The sequence below is a fragment of the Rhinoraja longicauda genome, chromosome 18 (assembly GCF_053455715.1).
Source record: "Rhinoraja longicauda isolate Sanriku21f chromosome 18, sRhiLon1.1, whole genome shotgun sequence".
In the NCBI taxonomy this organism is placed as follows: Eukaryota; Metazoa; Chordata; class Chondrichthyes; order Rajiformes; family Arhynchobatidae; genus Rhinoraja; species Rhinoraja longicauda.
Window position 1 is genome coordinate 5988268 of NC_135970.1, and position 19466 is coordinate 6007733.

At 42.6% G+C, this 19466-nt stretch overlaps 1 protein-coding gene across 1 annotated transcript in view; it reads left to right on the forward strand.

The window, feature by feature from the left end:
• Positions 1-19466, forward strand: part of LOC144602457 (mucin-2-like) — a 74062-nt gene that overhangs the window by 46114 nt on the left and 8482 nt on the right. Inside the window, exons 12-30 of the mRNA XM_078415603.1 lie at positions 1447-1564; positions 1705-1843; positions 1934-2053; positions 2168-2237; positions 3641-3778; positions 3887-4048; positions 5304-5398; positions 6068-6194; positions 7833-8085; positions 8954-9006; positions 9090-9190; positions 10084-10235; positions 10348-10486; positions 11066-11176; positions 12302-12481; positions 12718-12957; positions 15459-15615; positions 16837-16965; positions 17936-18083. Coding sequence (XP_078271729.1) covers positions 1447-1564; positions 1705-1843; positions 1934-2053; positions 2168-2237; positions 3641-3778; positions 3887-4048; positions 5304-5398; positions 6068-6194; positions 7833-8085; positions 8954-9006; positions 9090-9190; positions 10084-10235; positions 10348-10486; positions 11066-11176; positions 12302-12481; positions 12718-12957; positions 15459-15615; positions 16837-16965; positions 17936-18083 — 2632 coding nt within the window. The remainder of the gene's footprint in view (positions 1-1446; positions 1565-1704; positions 1844-1933; positions 2054-2167; positions 2238-3640; positions 3779-3886; positions 4049-5303; positions 5399-6067; positions 6195-7832; positions 8086-8953; positions 9007-9089; positions 9191-10083; positions 10236-10347; positions 10487-11065; positions 11177-12301; positions 12482-12717; positions 12958-15458; positions 15616-16836; positions 16966-17935; positions 18084-19466) is intronic.

Genomic DNA, 19466 nt, shown 5'->3' on the forward strand with positions numbered 1-19466 from the left:
TTTGATTTGCACCATTTGCAATTTTTTTCCATTGTAGTTTATAAAATATACCCCTTTTGTCATGGCAACTGATGTGGAGTGGGTTAATTATTGAGCCAAACCTAAGCAATAGCAAACTATATCCCTGCTGTGAAGCTTTTTAGGATATTTTTATTAAGTTGAAGGTGTTATCATATCATATCATATCATATCATATATATACAGCCGGAAACAGGCCTTTTCGGCCCTCCAAGTCCGTGCCGCCCAGCGATCCCCGTACATTAACACTATCCTACGCCCACTAGGGACATTTTTTACATTTACCCAGCCAATTAACCTACATACCTGTATGTCTTTGGAGCTGAGTTTACTGTATTGTCTTTGCAAAAGAAGATTGAGAGCTGAGTTGATTATTTCACGCTGGAGGGACGATGGGAAAGAGCGCTGGCAACAGGCAGCGCCATATGTGGCCGCTCGGGGAATTTCAACTGAGCTCTCGCAATTTTGTCCGGATTATAGTCATGAGTCAAGAGTGATTTATTGTCATAGGTCCCAGCTAGGACAATGAAAATCTTACTTGCTCCAGCACAACAGAATATGTTAACATAGTACACTGTCAACAATACAATAAATGAGGAAAAAAAACCCTAAAAGTTCAGTGTGTGTATACCCTTTATCATCTTTACTTTTTGCATATCTGTTTCTTTAAGGGAAGAATCATGCAGGTTCAACATTGATTTTCCAGCAACTGATGATCTGCCCATCCCTCATTTCACCCCTGACATCGGGAAGAAGATACAGGGGCCTGAAAGCTCCAGGTTCAGGATCAGCTTCTTCCCTACAGCCATTAGGCTATTAAGCACTACAACCTCAAATAAACTCTGCTCTACATAGACTATTATACACATAGACTATTATAGTTATTTTTTGCACTCTAATTGCTTGCTTTTTATGTGTGCATGCGCATGTACACATAAAAAGCAAGCAATTAGAGTGCAAAAAATAACTATAATGGTCTATGTAGAGCAGAGTTTATTTGAGGTTGAAGTGCTTAATAGTCTAATGGCTGTAGGGAAGAAGCTGATCCTGAACCTGGAGCTTTCAGGCCCCTGTATCTTCTTCCCGATGTCAGGGGTGAAATGAGGGATGGGCAGATCATCAGTTGCTGGAAAATCAATGTTGAACCTGCATGATTCTTCCCTTAAAGAAACAGTTATATTAATCAACATAGAGAGAGGAATCCACAATGATATTGAATGCTATGAAATATTTACCGGAAACCAGTCTTTCTGGTAATACTGTATTATAATACTGTATTATAAAGCTAATTATAACATTAGCAAATTCTAATGGCAGTCTTGTTGACACAATTCATTATGAATAACTGAACTATATTATTAAATCAACTGGGAAGCATCTACATCTTAATAATCCCCGCAAGTCTAACAATATATATTTTTACTTTAGATACTGTTTTTGATGATATTTCTAACAATGGATGCATCCCAAAAGAAAGGTGTCCTTGTACCTACAATGGGCAGTCTTATGCTACTGGAGAGTCTTATTCCACCAAATGCAGTAAATGGTAATAAATCTTTAATTTGATCGTTGACTAAAACTTTGTTAAACGGTGACTCTTTCATTATGCTACCATTTGCCACTGATTATATCAAAATCATCTTTTAAGAAAATAATGTTTCTAACAATGTTTTTTCAACCTGACAGCATTTGCAATGGAGAGCAATGGTCTTGTACTGATCGCATCTGCCCTGGGATCTGTTCCATCGAGGGAGGTGCTCACATTAATACATTTGATGAAAGCCATTACACATTCCATGGAAAGTGCTACTATGTTCTTGCTAAGGTAAGAACTCTAGTGGCTCAGTAAACTGTAAAGAACTGGACTCAGTAAGTTCAATCTACCAACACTGTTTCTTCTCATATTTTACTTTAGGACTGCAGACATACCATGTTTACAGTCTTGGGAGAGCTGCAGCCATGTGGCATAACAGAAACTGAGACTTGCTTAAAGTCAGTGGTAGTGACGGCCCATGGAACTCAAACAACTCAAACTGTAAGTGATTGTGGGCAAGCTTGCTTACAAATGAGTGAACTTGAGACAAAAGAAGAACAATTATTTGTAACATTCCTATATTCAGTGTGCATTTATACTGTTCTTATCCCACAGATCATCTCCATTACCCCTACCGGCATTGTTTCTGTCAATGCAATCGTAACTCAATTGCCTGTTACGACTGGTAAGTTGAGATCTAGAGGTAAGATCTAGGGCCATAGTGGTGCATTGGGGCAGCACAGTGGCACAGTGGTAGATTTGCTGCCTTACAGCGGCAGAGACCCGGATTCAATCCTGACCACGGGTGTTGCCTGTACAGAGTTTGTACGTTCTCCCTGCTCCAGTTTCCCCCCACACTCTAAAGTGTGCAATTCTGGTCACCATATGATACTAGACCAAGTGGACCCGTTGGGCCCAAACCTCTCCTGCATTGGTACAGCACCCTGTCCTCCCCCCTCCCCTCTCTCTTCAACCCCCCCCTCCCCTCTCCCTTCTCCCCCACTCCCCCTTCCCCCCTCCTCCTCTCCCCCTCCCCTCCTTTAAACTTAAAAATGTGAAAAACTTTAAAAATATAACACGGATTTCAATAAAACTACTTGCATTATCACTAAAGTGACAATGGTGAGTAAGGTGGGCCTAAAATTGTCGTGCTATCTTGTGCCGTTTAGGCTGAAGTTCTGCCACAAACAAGATAACAAACCAGAGTTTTAGTACATAGATGATGTGATAGCGCTGGAGAGGATGCAAAGAGGATTCACCAGGACGTTGCCTGGAAACGGAGCGTTTCATTTGCAGTGAGGGATTGGTAAAACCGGGAAAGACATAAAAAGCTGGAGTAACAGCGGGACAGGCAGCAGCTCTGGAGAGAAGGAATGGGTGACTTTTCGGGTCGAGTCCCTTCCTCAAACTGGGTCTGTTTTCCCTGAAGTGAATTAAGAGGGGATGTGACAGGTGTACAGTATAAGGATCTAAGGGATATAGGGGGCATAGATGGCAGGAAACCTTCACCCATATCTGGAGTAGATAAAACTCGAGGGTATAGAGTTAGGGGAAAGGGAAAGAGACTTAAAGGGAATTGGAGTGGGATGCTTTTCACCTAGAGTGTGGTGAGTATCTGGAATACACTGCCAGAGGGAGTGGTAGAAGCAGATTACAAATGTCTCGTTGAGCACAAATCACTTAGACAGAGAAGGCTATGGATCAAGTGCAGGGAGATGAGATTGGTACAGGTGGGAGCCCACTGGTTGATGTGGATGCTGTGAGCAAATGGTCTGTTCCCTTGCCGTACATCACTGTGACTCTTTGCCTCTCATTATCAGTGTAGACAGTTTGACCTTAACGCTAAATAATGAAAAGGTTTGAAACGTACAGTATGTATCTAATGTGTGCACCACAGAAAAGAACGTTAAACCTATGTAGGAGATGTAAATTAAACAACTAAACTTCATCATTATTATTTAGCAATCATTTTTACTTTTGATGTTAAAATGATTCAATGTTGTTTGGTGGAATTTAATTCTGGGAGCATCTTTTTACCATCTCGCTGTCACTTATTTAGGTGTACAATTTTCCTTCTTATTTTCACAGCCAATATCACTGTGTTCAAGCCCTCAAATTTCCATGTTATTCTGCATACATCCTTTGGACTGCAGCTCCAGATTCAGCTCGTGCCCCTAATGCAGCTCTACATAAGTCTGGACCCATACTTCAAGAATCGGATGTGTGGTCAGTTACAATCTTCTCGGTACCTTCACTAACGAGTCATTGTTTTTGCTACCGTTGCTTCAGTACGTAGAGCGATGATTAAGCACTTATTTCTTTGCACTTATTCAGGTCTTTGTGGAAACTTCAACGACATACTGAATGAGTTTATGATCGCAACTGGCATCGTGGAAGGAACATCAGCCACCTTTGCCAACACCTGGAAGACCAAAGCCAGCTGCCCAGACAGAAAAGATTATCAAGAAAACCCTTGCTCCTTAAGTGTCGAAAATGGTAAGCTGACAACATTTTCCTTTCGGTATTGAACGGAAAAGATTCAATCAGAGCCAATTAATATTTTTTTTAATAAGCAGGGAAAATTCAACTAATCTCAACACGTATGAGTTTATTCAATATTCTAAAACAATAGTGCTTTTCATCTCTGGAGACCATCATCAATAAACCTTGTGGAGGATTATGAGGATGAATGTGGCAGATATCACAGCTCACAATATGCATCTGCTGAATTTACAATAAGCATGCCCGGCCAGAACTATGCGAGGGCATCAGTGAAAAACAGTGCAACATAACTAAAATGTTCTTTCTTCAATTCCATGTTCAATGCTTCCTGCTTTGCTTGCCTCTCAGCCTTTACTTATGAAGCCCTCTCAAAATGTTATCTAATTCATTGATATCAACATTGGCTTTATTCAACGATAATAGGTCAGTCCTCTTCGAACTTTCCTCATAAGATCTGTGTGAACTATAGAAAGGCTTCCTTGCCTTTGTGTTAGATCCCCTTTATAACAAAGGCATGACATTTGTCTTTTCATTTCTTCTTATATCAACAAGTAAACTTTCTGTATTATACATTCAAAATTACCTTGTACCTCTCGAGTCATCAACATTTACTATTAGGCCCTTGGTTTCAAATCTCTCAGCAGAGCCCTGATCCAAAATATTGGGTACTCTATGCCAGAGGCAAAGTGAGGTGGGCTTTTCTTAATATGTGAGCAGCCTCTAATCAAAGTGTATCAAAGAGCTGCAGTAAAATTGAAGTCATTGTGGCACAAGAAAAAGACCTCAGTGGTTCGAGTCATCTTACCACAGAGGAAGGTGGCTGTGGTTGTTAATCATTTCAAGCCAGGGCATCGGTCATCATCCAGGTGCTCAGTTCCAATCCAAGCTCCTCAGGTGTTGCAGCAATCCTGTATGTAGCAAGACCTGGACAATGCATACGCCTGACCAATTAATTGCCAAATGACGGTCAATGGCCATCTCTGACCAGAATCAAATCAGCCCCCTTTCTCATTTAGCAAGAGTGCCATCACCAAGTGCTCCACCATCAACATCGAGAATGAATCTTTAGCACATGAGAGGGGAAGAAACTATTCCCGAATCTGGCTGTGTGCGCTTTCAAGCTTTTGCATCTCCTGCCGTAACAAAAAGTTTAATGAACAGCTTGTGTAGATGTTGTTTCTGTCGCAAAATAATCAGTTATGAAGTGGCTTCAACAGCATAAATATCTTATTTCTTCTTGTTTTAATAGCGAAATATGCGAAGCATTGGTGTGGTCTGCTGCTGGCTGAAGACTCAGTGTTTGCGCAGTGCCATTCACAGATTAACCCTGAAACCTACTATCAGGTACAAGAAGATAACTTCAACTAAGAAAGATTGTCACATTAGTTGCATGAGGATAAACTTTGATGTGAAAATCTTAAGATTGTATCGTTGTATCAGATCAGGCAAATAATTAAAGCCTGCAGAAATGTTAGATTTTATTTGCTGACATGGGCTTCACAACAATGTAACCAATGTTTTATGAAGTTTTACCATAACCTCCCTGTATTTCCCCCCCCCCCACTCGGGCAGTGGCGGCCAATTCACAGGATGAATTTAAAAGAGAGTTAGATAGAGATCTAGAGGCTAGCGGAATCAAGGGATATGGGGAGAAGGCAGGCACAGATTACTGATTGTGGGTGCCATGATCACATTGAATGGCAGTGCTGGCTCGAAGGGCCAAATGGCCTCCTCCTGCACCTATTGTCTATGTTTCTATTATAATGAGGGGGCTTACAGTGGCCAATTAATCAGCCTGGTGTGAGAGTGTGGGGAGAAATCAGAGGAAACCAACATGGAGAATGTTGAGAGAATGTACAAACTCCACACAGACAGAGGTCAGGATAAAACCCAGGACGCCCTGTTATTATGTCCTATGCACTGAGTGATACATTTGGAGTATGATATCTTGGTTCAATATTTTAAAACATTCACCTAAACGTGTGTTTGATAACTTTGTTTTGTGTCCTGCAGCAATGCAAATATGACACCTGCAACTGTGAGAGGAGTGAGGACTGCATGTGTGCTGCCCTTTCTGCATATGTTCAGGCATGTGCAGCCAAGGGCATGGTCATTTCGAACTGGAGAGCTGATGTGTGCTGTAAGTTTAGTACATTGACCTCCTTCCAGTGTAACAATCTATAACCAAATGTGCATCAGATTTGCAGCAGTAACGGGCCAAGCGTTTGACCTTTCCAACATGATGCAGCCCTTTCACCTCACATGCACCGAGGAATCCACAATGGGCAATGGTGTCTTGTGCTTCAATCCCATTATTTTCTAGTCCAGCCACAAAACATTTTTTTGCCAATCACCAACATTATCGCTCTCACCGGCATCCTCTGAGGCTAAACCAGATGGTTTGAACCAAACTGGCCTTTCGGCAAGTCCCTGCACCCCACCCTCACAACCTTCTGCACCTCAGTAATGTTCACCAATTGTGCTCTTCCCCCACCCCTTACTGGATGCTGTAAGTCTAATCTACATCTCGTTGCTGCTGCAATTGGTTATTACAACAGTCCTGGTCAGCAAACAATCTGTCATCCAAATCTTAGTTTCGCAAAGTCACTTCAGTGAAAGTGTCATCTTAATCTCATGTCCAAACTCGCACCACTCCAAAGTCAGCCAACTCCAAATGTATACCACCTAACCTGCCTCATCACTCATTGATCACCTGTACCACCTGACCTAGTCACACTTGTTTCTTTGTACCACTTGACCTGCATGGTCACCCATCTTCCCCTGTACCACCCAACCTACATTGCCACCCATCCTCCCCCATTTATGTTCATGTAGATTCTTCCTATCCATCTATCTGTCAAAAATCCTAATTGTATCCACTTCTATAGCTTCTCATGGCACCTCATTCCAGATATGGACCGCCCCCCCCCCCCCCCCCCCCCAACCACCACCCCTATGAGTGCATATGTTGCCCATGAGGTCCTTCTTCCATCTCTCCATTCTCTCCTTAAGCCTGTGCCCTCTAGTTTCAGAATCCTCTACTCTGGGGAAAAAGACAGTAAGCATTTGTTTTATCCATGCTCCTCGTGATTTTGTATATTTCAATAAGGTCACCCCTCAGCTTCCTACACTCCAAAGAAAAAATAAAAAGAAGAAGGTTAGACCCTTCCTTTGTTCAGAACTCTTCCCCAGATCAGAGGACAGGCCTGATTGATCACGTGATCTGTTTCAGTGTGCCTCCTGCCCAACTCAAGCAAAGGATGATTTCCAGGTGGGAATCTGACTTAGAAAAAGTTTCTATTCCGCAAAATGTGTAAACCATGGGATATTCCAGATTTCTGCTCGTGTAGGACCACCTTAGTAAATATCCAGCTTCTGGGAACAATTGTGTTCATAAGGGTGGCATGGTGGCACAGCGGTAAAGTTGCTGCCTGACAGCGCCAGAAGGGTGCTGTCTGTATGTTCTCCCCTTGACCTGCGTGGGTTTTCTCTGGGAGCTCCGGTTTCCGCCCACACTCCAAAGTCGTACAGGTTTGTAGGCTAATTGGCTTTGATTTTTTTTTAAAGATAAATTGTCCCGTGTGTGTAGGATAGCGTTAGTGCGCGTGGATCGTTGGGCAGCACGGACTCGGTGGGCTGAAGGGCCTGTTTCCGGGCTGTATCTCTAAGCTAGTCTAAAATAACTGACACCAAAGCAATCTTCTAAAGAGGTATTTATCGTGGGAATAGTTTCATAGGGGTTTTACTTGTATTCCTCACATTGTGTTTTTGATCGCAGCAAAGTACACCAACTGCCCAAAGACCCTTGTCTACAGCTACAACATGACCAGCTGCCAACGCACATGCCAATCTCTGGCCGCACCGGACAGGACTTGTGAAGTCAGCACTGACCCAGTGGATGGATGTGGTTGTGCTGAAGGAACCTACATGGATGACACAGGGAAATGTGTGGAGCCCTCCGACTGCCCATGCTACTACAAGGGGACAATCGTGCCCGCCGGAGAGGTCATTCATGAGAACGATGCCATGTGGTGAGCTAGTTCAGTCAAGCTGAGCTTACTGTCACATAGACATCACACAGTAGCATAAATTATGCACGGATTCTACTACAATTACATACAAGTTCCACAACACGTTGAAAAAAAGAGAAGCAAGACATTCGTGCAAAACACAATTAGCAAATCAGGTCCGTGGTAGTGTGAGAGACGGTGTGTGGTGTCCTGTTGCTGAGGTAGGATTAGCGTTGTGCAGGTCAGTTCAAGAACCTGATGGTTGTAGGAAGGTTGCTGTTCCTGAACCTGTTACTGTGGGGCTTCATGCTTCTGCACCCCCTGTTCTGATGATGATGATGATAATTATGATTATTTTTGAATACAAGAGCATAAGAGCAGAAGTGGACCCCTCACACCTACCTGACCATTCACATGATCCATGCTGGCCTCAACTGCTCCTCCGTGCCAGTGCTCCACACCCTTCTATTCCTCGGTCTAGCAAATATCTGTCCATCTCAAATACTTCTAATAGTTGTTTGCGTGAAATAATGTAGTTTACAACCATTTATTTAGAAGTTGAATTCAGTTAATGGCAGTCGAATGAAACGTTGCAACGTCATATTCCAAATATAATACCGAACCACGTTTTTTTAAAATGGTGGGCAAATTTGTGATTATGTTGTGCCTAATTAAGCAGAGTTTAGTGCTTATTTGAAAAAATGATTAATCTTCCACCCAGCACTGTAGAATTCTAGAGATTCACCACCCGCTGTGGGAACAGATTTCTACATACCTCAGTTTTAAATGGCCGTCCCCTTAACCTGGAGTTCAATCCATTTGTTCATGCCTCTCCCACGATATGATGACTGAATTCTGTAATTGATGTTATCTTGGTCTTGTATTACAGCACCTGCAATATGGGGAAACTTGACTGTATTGGAGACGGATCTGAAGTGCAAGGTAATATCTTGAGAAAAAATAATATCTGAAAGGAAAAATATTTCCTTCATGTTCTTCGATTCATCTTTGGTTTTGCTTTTCAGTCTGTGTGTCTCCCATGGTTTACTTCGACTGCCAGAATGCTTCACCTGGCAGCGCAGGGACAGAATGTCAGAAGAGTTGCCAAACCCTCGACATGGAGTGTGTAAGTACTAGCAAACCACCACGTGAAAAGGTGCTCATATCTCAGCGATCAGTTACAACAAAGGGTATCATTCCTTGCTCCCCATTGATGGTATTCTGCTCGCTGAGAGACAATCTACCTTTTGTCCTTACAGTTTATCTTCACTCCTACACCCATTGTATATTGTCTAAACACATGGGTGCCATCATATCTCATGGATTTCAGAATCACACAACTGTAAAAGCTCCATTTTTTGAAAATCTTTGCATTCTTGAAAATCTCCACTTAATTCAGAAACAGAGGATAATCAACACGATATTTTCGGTTTCCGAGGGGTTTCACGGAACATAAACCCATCGTGAGTTGAGGAGCTCCTGTATACCAACAGTCTGCCTCTTCCATGGAGCTTACATCAATGTCCGCTAGTTAAACATAGATGTTAGAGCCTCATTCCCGTCAACATAGTTTGATGCTCCGATGCCCGTTTGCCTGGTTTTCATCAACCACCCAAGCCAAGTTGAGTTTATTGTCATAAGCAAAAGCACGGTGAGGTAAGGTACAATGAAAATCATGCTTGCAACAGCATCACAGGCATATATACTCAGGCAAACACACTCAAACATAAATTAAACATAAACTGTACTAGACAGTGGGAAAAAAAGACTGCAAGAAAAAACAGCAAACTAACTTAAAGTTCAGTCATGTGTCTCACTTTAGAAAGTCATGACCTTCATGCATCTTGCAGTAGTTGGTGCTTGCTTTGGCACGTTGAAAGAAGCGTTTACTTCGCACTGTTCACCCAACTGAGATTGCAGCATCTCAACATCGACTCGCAGGCTCTGCAAAAGAACCAAACACTATTCAATAAATGCAGAGATCAAATTTTCTTTTTTTTCTTTTAATTGTCTCTGCAGTATGCTACAGATTGTGCCTCTGGATGTGTGTGCCCTGGAGGTTTGCTTTCTGATGGAAATGGTGGCTGTATTCCCCTAAATGAATGTCCCTGCACACACAATAGCATCCAATATCAACCTGGGGAAACCCTACAGGTGGACTGCAACTCATGGTATGTAGAACATATTCACTCTCGTTTTGCCATTAGCTTGATCTATGGGAAACAAGTGCAGAATCTCAGAGCTTACACATCGTGGCTAGTAAACGTCTTGTTTGATTTTCAGTGTATGCAATAACAGAACTTGGAGTTGCTCAGGACACGAGTGTCACGGAACATGCATGATCTATGGCGATGGGAATTACATCACGTTTGATGGACAACGTTACACTTTTAATGGGGACTGTGAATATATAGTTGCACAGGTATTTTTGGGCACATATGGCCTTTGCATTATTATAGTTGCACTTCGATTCGGTGATAAATTTGAATATTAATGTGCAATGTAAATTTAGTGATACAGCACAGAAACAAGCCCTTCGGCCCATCGAGTCCGCACCAACTGGCGATCCCTGCACACTTACACTATCCTACACACACTAGGGACAATTTACCAAGTGAATTAACCTACAAACCTGTACGTCTTTGGAGTGTGGGAGGAAACCGATAATTTCGGGGAAAACCCACGCAGGTCATGGGGGGAACGTACAAACTCCATACAGACAAGCACACGTAGTCAGGATCAAACCCGTGTCTCTGGTGCTTTAAGGCAGTTGTTCTACCACTATACCACCGTGCTCCCCAATCATCGATAATACTGAAGCAATGATGATAAATTCTGTTTATTATTGCTATTATGCTTCAAATATCTAAACTTTTCCATTTATTCAGATATTTAAACAAAAATGATGAATTATGTGCCTAATTTCTGTGCCCACTATTAGCCTTGTGCCTCTGACTGCCTATAGATGGTCTTTAACCCTGTCTTTATATGTTTTTTGCAGGATTATTGTGGAAATAATCCTTCCAATGGAAACTTCAGGATAATCACTGAAAACATCCCTTGTGGTACCACTGGAACAACGTGTTCTAAATCAATCAAAATCTTCTTGGGTGTAAGTGAACAAACACGTGATTGTTGGTCCTCCTTTGCTGTTCACAGGCGGTTCAGTTCAGTTTTAGTTTATTGTCATGTATACCGAGGTACAATGAGAAGCTTTTGTTGTGTGCTAACCTGTCAGCGGAAAGACAATACATGATTGCAACTGAGCCGTCCACAGTGTATCGATACATGATAAGGGAATAACGTTTAGTCCAAAGTAAAGCCAGTAAAGTCCGATCAAAGATTGTTCGAAGATTTCCTATGAGGTAGATAGTAGTTCAGGACTGCTCTCTAGTTGCAGTAGGATGATTCAGTTGCCTGATAACAGCTGGGAAGAAACTGCCCCTGAATCTGGAGATGGGCGTTTTCACACTTCCTTACCTTGTGCCCGATGGGAAAAGGGAGAAGAGGGAGTGGCCAGGGTGTCAAGGGAAGGGAGGTTGGTTTGTGTGATGGTGTGGGCTGCATCCACAATTCGTTGCATTTTCCTGCGGTCTTGGAGCTGTTCTGAAACCAAGCTGTGATGCATCCCGATAAATCGTCCTGTTAGGAATGGGAAGATGAGCTAGAAGCCTGAACATATATCAGTATAATTATTACATTCTATGGGTTGTTATCTCAGCTGTGTCAGGAACATCTCAGACTATAGCTGCTGCTTCTAACCATACATCACAGTGTGTTCCCCATCAACGTGTTCTCTCTGCTCGACAAGATGAGATGAGATCTATTTCCCCCGCAGCCCACAGAAGCACGGGCATTTGTTTGTCATTGTAGAGTTCTCCAAATATGGAGGCACTCTCTGATTGCTCCTGTGGCAGTTACAGCTCCCAATTCTCAAATACAAATACTGCTTCAGAGCGACTCAACATGCACCTGATGGCAGGCCATCAGAGGACTTCGCTAAAGTGCTGCCCACCACGTTTCCCCTCAATAATCCCTTGTGCACTTATTTTCCAGTTCCAGTGCATGGATAATCTAGGCGATGTTGAATAGCCCATATGTCCAACTTGTTAACTCTCTAAATATCTCGGCCTTCATGTGTGTTAATAATAGCACCCTTTTTCCAATAAGCTGATCAACAGTTGCTGAATGTGTAATTTATTTTGCACTTGTTTCATGTGATTGTTTGAACTTTCAGAACACTGAAATAAAACTTTCAGACGGGAAGTATGAGACAGTGAAGCTGATGAGTGGTATACAAGTGCCTTACAAAGTACGTCATCTTGGCATCTATCTGGTATTGGAGGCCAGCAATGGAATGATACTATTCTGGGACAAGAAAACAAGCCTGACCATTAAACTGAGTCACTCACACAAGGTAAGTACTTGCAGTAAACCTTGGGAATATTCCCAAGCTGATTCTTTGCCGAAAGGGCAACTTGATTTTGTTTTTAAAATAAGAAAATTTTGAATTTACAACAGTACTTACGTTTATCAGAAATATGTCAAATTCCATGAATATACATGACAGTGTGGTCGTTCTGAAGTACAGGGCGAGTGGAGACCATTCACCAAATGGTATCTTGGGGATTGACTGTTTTGGATTACTTACAGGGAACCATGTGTGGATTGTGCGGTAATTATGATGGGAACGTTCACAATGATTTCACCACAAGAAGTCATTTAGTCGTTGCAAATGCTGAGGAGTTTGGAAACAGTTGGAAGGTGTCTCCTGCCTGCGCAAATGCAAAGAAAACTGAAGACCCCTGCTCCATTAACGTGCATCGAGATGCATGGGCTCAGAAGCAATGCAGCATCCTCAAGAATGAGCCATTCCTATCTTGTAATTCCCAGGTACTGCACTTAACATCAGAGCGCTTACTTAATGTGCCTTTGTATCCCATTGCACAATGAATCTACAAATGACTATCTATGGGCAATAATTAATAATTTGTGGAAGCACATGTACCATCCAGGAGATACTATTGCAAGGATCTCAACATAGAGTAAAATCTCCTTTACCTTCCAGATACGATAAATAACTAAATCCAAAATCTTTTACAGTATATGTCACAAATTACAGAGGTATGTTAGCTACCATAGAATATCATATTTAGTTTTTTATTTTAATTTAGAGATACAGCATGAGAACAGGCCCATCAGGTTACTGAGTCCGCACCAACCAGTGATCACTGCACATTAACACCACCCCACACGCACTAGGTATCATTTTACATTTACACCACAATTAACCTACAAACCTGGACATCTTTGGCGTGTGGGAGGAAACCGAAGTTCTTGGAGAAAACCCACACAGGCCACAGGGAGAACGTACAAACTCCGTATAGACAGCACCCGAGGTCAGGATCGAACCCGGGTCTCTGGCGCTGTAAGGCAGCAACTCTACCACTGTGCCACCATACCACCCCATGAGGGAAAGACAGAAAACTGCCTGGCATAGCATTTATACAGCATGGAAACAGGTTCTGCATCCCAACTTGTCCCATTTCCTTGCATCTGGCTGTATCCCTCCAAACGTTTCTTGTCCACGAACATGTCCAAGTGTCTTTTAAATGTATAATTGTACCTGCATCTACCTCTGACAGTTCATTCCAAACACCCATCACCCTCTTTGGGAAAAGGTTAACCCCTCAGATTCACTACGTCCTCTAGTTTTAGATTCCCCTACTCTGGGGAAAAAAGACTCTGACCATCCACATTATCTACATCGCTCATGATTTTAAAAGCTTCTATCAAGGTGCCCTTCAACCTCCTTCACTACAGGGAATACAAGAGGGAATCTGTAGAGATTACTTTACATGTATGGAGGCAGGCAATCTCACAATGTTTAAGTACGATCCAGATGAGCACTTGAATTGTCAAAGTATACAGTCCCGGCCTATCCAGTCTTTCCTTGTATCACAAACTCTTCGATGCTGGCAAAGTCCTTGAGAATCTTGTTTTCGAATTAACAAGATTTCATTCTTCTCTCTCCCAAATGATGTTTCTCAGATGAATTTGTGCATGCCCTTAGATTGTCAGAGAGTCTTAGAAAGATACAGAACAGAGGCAAGCCCTATGTCCATGCCAACCATTGTACTCCATCTGCACTAATCCCATTTACCACATATAGTTCATTCATAGCTTTGACAATTCAAGTCTTTGTCAAGATACTACTGAAACATTGTGAGATTGCCTGCCTCCACCATCCTCCCCAGCAGTACATTCCGGATTCCAACTACCCTCTGAGTCTAAAATAATCTCCTCAGATCTCCTCTAACAGTTTAACCCTTTGCCCTCTAGCTTTAAATGGGTTATATTTGACGTTTAAACAGATCACTTGCAATTCAATGGAATGGCAAGAGCCACCTGAATCTTATCCTGCAGCAACTTCTCAGGAACTAAGGAGATTTGATGTCTGCAATGACCGTTAGCCATTTCCACAGATGCACCATGGAAAGCATCCTGTCCAGATGCATCTCAGCTTGGCATGGCAACTGTTCTGTTTCAGACTGCAAGAAATCGCAGAGTTGGGGAGTAGTCAGTCTATCAAGCAAACTAGATTCCCGTCCATTTAATCCATCTTCACCACCTGTTACCTCAGGAAGCAGCCAACATAATCATTTTAAACCTGTGCCATCTAGTTCTTGATTTCCCAACACTTGGTAGAAGACTACGCATTCAACCTATCGTTACCCCTAATGATCTTACACATCTATATACTAAAACTCGCGTTTGTTTGTTTATTTGTGATCGAAGTACAGCCAAAACAGTACACGATAGCGCAATAATTTTAGGCCCACCTTACTCACCGTCATCACTTTAATGATAAAGCAAGTAGTTTTGTTGAAATTGGTGTTATATTTTTTAAGTTATTCACATTTTAAAGTTTAAATCTATCTCCTAGGGAGGGAGGAGGGAGGGAGGGAAGGGGAGGGAGATGGGGGTGAGGGAGGTGGATAAAGGGAGTTGAGGGGGATGGAGAGGGGGAAGGGGAAGTGGGGAGGGGAAGGAGGGGGGTAGGAGAGGGTGCTGCACTAATGCATGAGAGGTTTGGGCCCAACGGGTCCACTTGGTCTAGTCTCCTATAAAGTCACCGCCCAGTCTCTTGGGCTCCAAGAAATGAAGTTCAAGCCTGCCCAATATCTCCCCATAGCTCCGTGCCTAGAATCCTGACAACATCCTCGTCAATCTATTCTGCATGCTTTCTAGCTTAATGGCATCCTTCCTATACCAGGGTGACCACAAATGAACACAATACTCCAAGTAATTCCTCGCCTATATGTTTTTCATCATTTAAATTCACACATTATTTTCAAATGAAACCATCAGTCATTTGCATGCATATGTTCCAGGTGGATCCAGCCCCGTATTACGAGTCTTGTGTACGTGATGCTTGTGCCTGTGACACTGGTGGGGACTGCGAATGTCTATGTACTGCTATCGCTGCCTACTCTCTGGCCTGTAGGATGGCAGGGCAGTGCATCTCCTGGAGGACCCCAGAACTTTGTCGTGAGTAATGTTCTGCTTTCATTCACTTTTAGGCTTCGAGCAGTTAATCGCCAGATCCCTAAATCTCTACTTCATTCATCATTGCCAGTTATGAATTGCTCTTTGCTAAACTTAAGTTTTTCTTCCCTGTCATTGAGAAAAATCCTTTTGCTTTAGTTTAGAGTTTAGAGATCAGCTTGCAAACAGGCCCTTCGGCCCACTGAGTCAGCGCCGACCAATGATAATCCTGTACACTTATTCTATGTTATCCCAGTTTTGCGCTCTGCACACTAGGGGTGATTTACAGAATCCAATTAAACCTACAAACGTGCACATCTTTGGAAAGGTGGGAGGAGACCAGAGCACCAGGAGAAAACCCACAGCGTCACAGGGAGGACATACCAACTCTGTGCTGACAGCACCCACAGTCAGGATCGAACCCGGGTCTCTCAGCAACGTTACTGCTGTGCCACAGTGCCGCCCAGAAGACAACATGGAATTTTGATTCATTAGTGAGGCCGACCATGATCCTGTCGTTACCATCTCTACACCCACTTGGCATCCTTCCATCCTGTGTGTCACCACCCACCCACCAGTTACTAGACATTATTAGATTCAAATATAGTTTAAATTAATTCATTAGTCAGACGAATGTTAGATAAAATAATCCTTCAGTACCATTTCATTCTTTGCAGTTAAAAATTGAAGGAAATCATTCCACAGAATAGTGTTCTGCTTTACATTACTCTATCAGGATCTCTTACAATTCTTAAGTTGCCAAAGAAACAGCAAAAAAAATTCTGTGAGCCCCCCACTGCTGGAGAACAAGGAAGGGAGAGATTGAACTTTTTTCCGTCTTCCATCACAGTGGGGAATGTGGAGGAGACACTGTGGTGGATGTTCATGTTAAAATGTATTTTGTGTGGCCTGTTGCTTTTTATTGTTATAACTGTACGGCAAATGAAGTTCCTCGAATGTTGCAAAATGTACTTGGCTAATAAAGTATTATTGTGATTGTGATTGAAGTTCTCCTTCGGCTAGCGAGAGTTCTTCAGAGGACAGATTTTATATAAAAGTAAGGTAGGATTCATTCAGGCAGGCGATCTAATCCTCCACACTATTGCCAGGGGAACGATCTGTTCCACCATATTCCCACCCTGGCAAACAACACGAATGTGAATCTATTCCACGATGTTTAGGTGACGAGACTGTGACGACTCGGAATGCTTTTTCTGTTTTCAGCTCTCTTCTGTACTTACTACAACCCAAATGATGAGTGTGAATGGCACTATGCCCCCTGTGGAATTCCCTGCATCAAAACCTGCCAGAACCCAAGTGGGGCCTGCTCCAAAATCATCCCCAAACTGGAAGGTAACACGTCTCTGTTAATTAATGAAGTGATGGGATTTTATTAAATGCTGAATACCAAACACACTGCATCAATGTAGGTTTCTCTTCCGTCCCAATAAGTGAGCAAAATTTATTTTACTGGAAACCTTTCAAATTCATAATTGTGCCTGAGAATCTTCCCTTCAGAGTAAGTTTGCATTAGTGGGAAGTAGAGGAAATATAGTGGGAAGTAGAAGAAATGATCCAACAGATGAACTGTATCATGTTACCTGGAAACATTCATTTGAAGAAACACAAGCGAGCACTTTGATTGGCACTTCATTCACTTGTTTGAACATTCGATCCTCGCTACCAAAGGCATGATGTATAATTTGCTTCAACTTGCAAAGGTTTTAAGTTCAACATTGCACAAATCATCACTTGTATTATCGTGAAGAGCAAGGGTAACCAATGGATAGAAGCACCCCTACCTCCAGATGCAGAGTCTGAGAAGGGTCCCGACCATAAATGTCACCTACCCCTTTTCGTCAGAGATGCTGCCTGACCCGCTGAGTTACTCCAGCACTCTGTGTCTATCTTTGATATAAGCCAGCATCTGCAGTTTGTTATTTCTGCTCATCATCCTAGTCTGGATGTACATTGGTGTATTGGTACTGAGGCAGACTCTCATCCCCATAGTCGTGACACTTTCACAACATGAACCACACCAGGAGAAGGTCGCTCACCACCACATTCCTGAGGGGATTGGGAGAAATGGTCACAAATGGGATTGCTTCTCACTTCCTGATAATAACCATTGTTATTAGAAACTAGATAGAATATCACACTGGGGAAAAAAACAGCATCAGGGTGCTCATTGCAATTTAAAGTACTGCTGGATTACTTGCCGATTTGGAACCAATTAGTCTGAGGTCGACCACAGAGCAACAATCCTGGTGCTCTGACTGTTTGAGCAGTCAGTTGTAATCTGGTCCTTTTGCTGTTTCCACAGGCTGCTACCCAGACTGCCCCTCAGAGAAGCCATTTCTAGATGAAGATAAAATGCAGTGTGTTCCCCTGGGCAACTGTCCCTGTCACTTTAATGGGACATACTACGAGCCAGGCCAATCAGTCCCATCTACCCGGAATTGTGAATCCTGGTAAGTAACATGTCCCTGTAAAAAGTAATAAGTGAAACTCATTGCAAGTACAGAAAACTAAAGGCAAGGAGGCCTGTCGAGAGGGCAAAAGGGTGTGATGAGGTATTTAAAACAAAATTAAAGACAGCAAAGAGGGGTCACTGGCAGAGGATTAAGGTACGCCTGAAGGCATTTTATAAATATACTAAGGACAAAAGAATAACCAGGGGAAGGGTAGGTTCCATTAACTGTTCACTGCCAAGATTTTTTTTCCACTATTGGCCATGACCTGACTAGACTTGGGGGTGGCACTGAACAGGTTACAGACCATATGGACAATGTGTGGGTGGAGGCAGAAAGTATAGGTATGGTCCTAAATGAATAATTTTCCTCGGTATACAGTGAGGAAATGGACTTTGTGGTTGGAGGATTCATTGAGGGGACAGGTGACTTTCTCAAGCAGGTCCCTATAAAAAAGAGGAGGTACAGTACTTGATGTCGTAGCAGGCTAAAAAATGGGTCAATCACCAGGATCGGATGAGACTTATCCCAGGCTGCTGGGAGAGGCAAGGGCAGAGATTGCAGAGATGGTTTTTTATCGTCGTTCGTCATATGAGGTACCAGAACACAGGAGGATGGCAAATGTGTCCCCCTGCCTCTTTTCAACAAGGGCAGCAGGGGAAAGACTGGCAATTACTGTGAGCCTGCATCAGTAGTGGCAAGTTACCGGGAAAAATTCTGAGGGTTAGGATTAATGATCACAAGGAAAGGCAGAGACAAATCAGAGATCAACTGCGTGAATTCGGCAAGATCCTGCCTGACCTTGTTGAAGAGGCAACAGAGTGAAGTAATGTGAGCAGTATAATTTATGATTTACATGGACTTAAGTAAGGCCTTCAACAAGGGTCCCACAGATGGGCCTGGTAAAAAAGGTTGGGTCAGGTGGCATCCAGACCAACTTGAAAATTGGTTCCAAAATTGACTTGGCAATAGGGGACAAAGGGTGATTTCAGATGGTAATTTTACTGATTTGATGGACTGTTACTTGTGGTGTTCCATTGGTGCTGGGGCCATTTATCTTTCATGAAAATGGAATCCCTGGTTGCACAAAATATCATCCAACCTTTGGATGAATATTTTTTGGCACAGTGGTGATTATTATGCATGTGTTAGATGGAGGAATTACAGTTGACACATTTGACTCACTCAATCCTCGGGAATAGTATATCATTTACCTTTGGTAGAAACAAGTGTCCTTTATTGTCTCGTGTACCGACGTACAGTGAAATTTGATTTGCCAAGAGTCATACAAAAAAAGCAACAAGATACATAACTACATAAAGATACAACATAGACTTATAAATTCAGCACCACAGTGGTGTGTGAGAATCCCCAGGGCACACA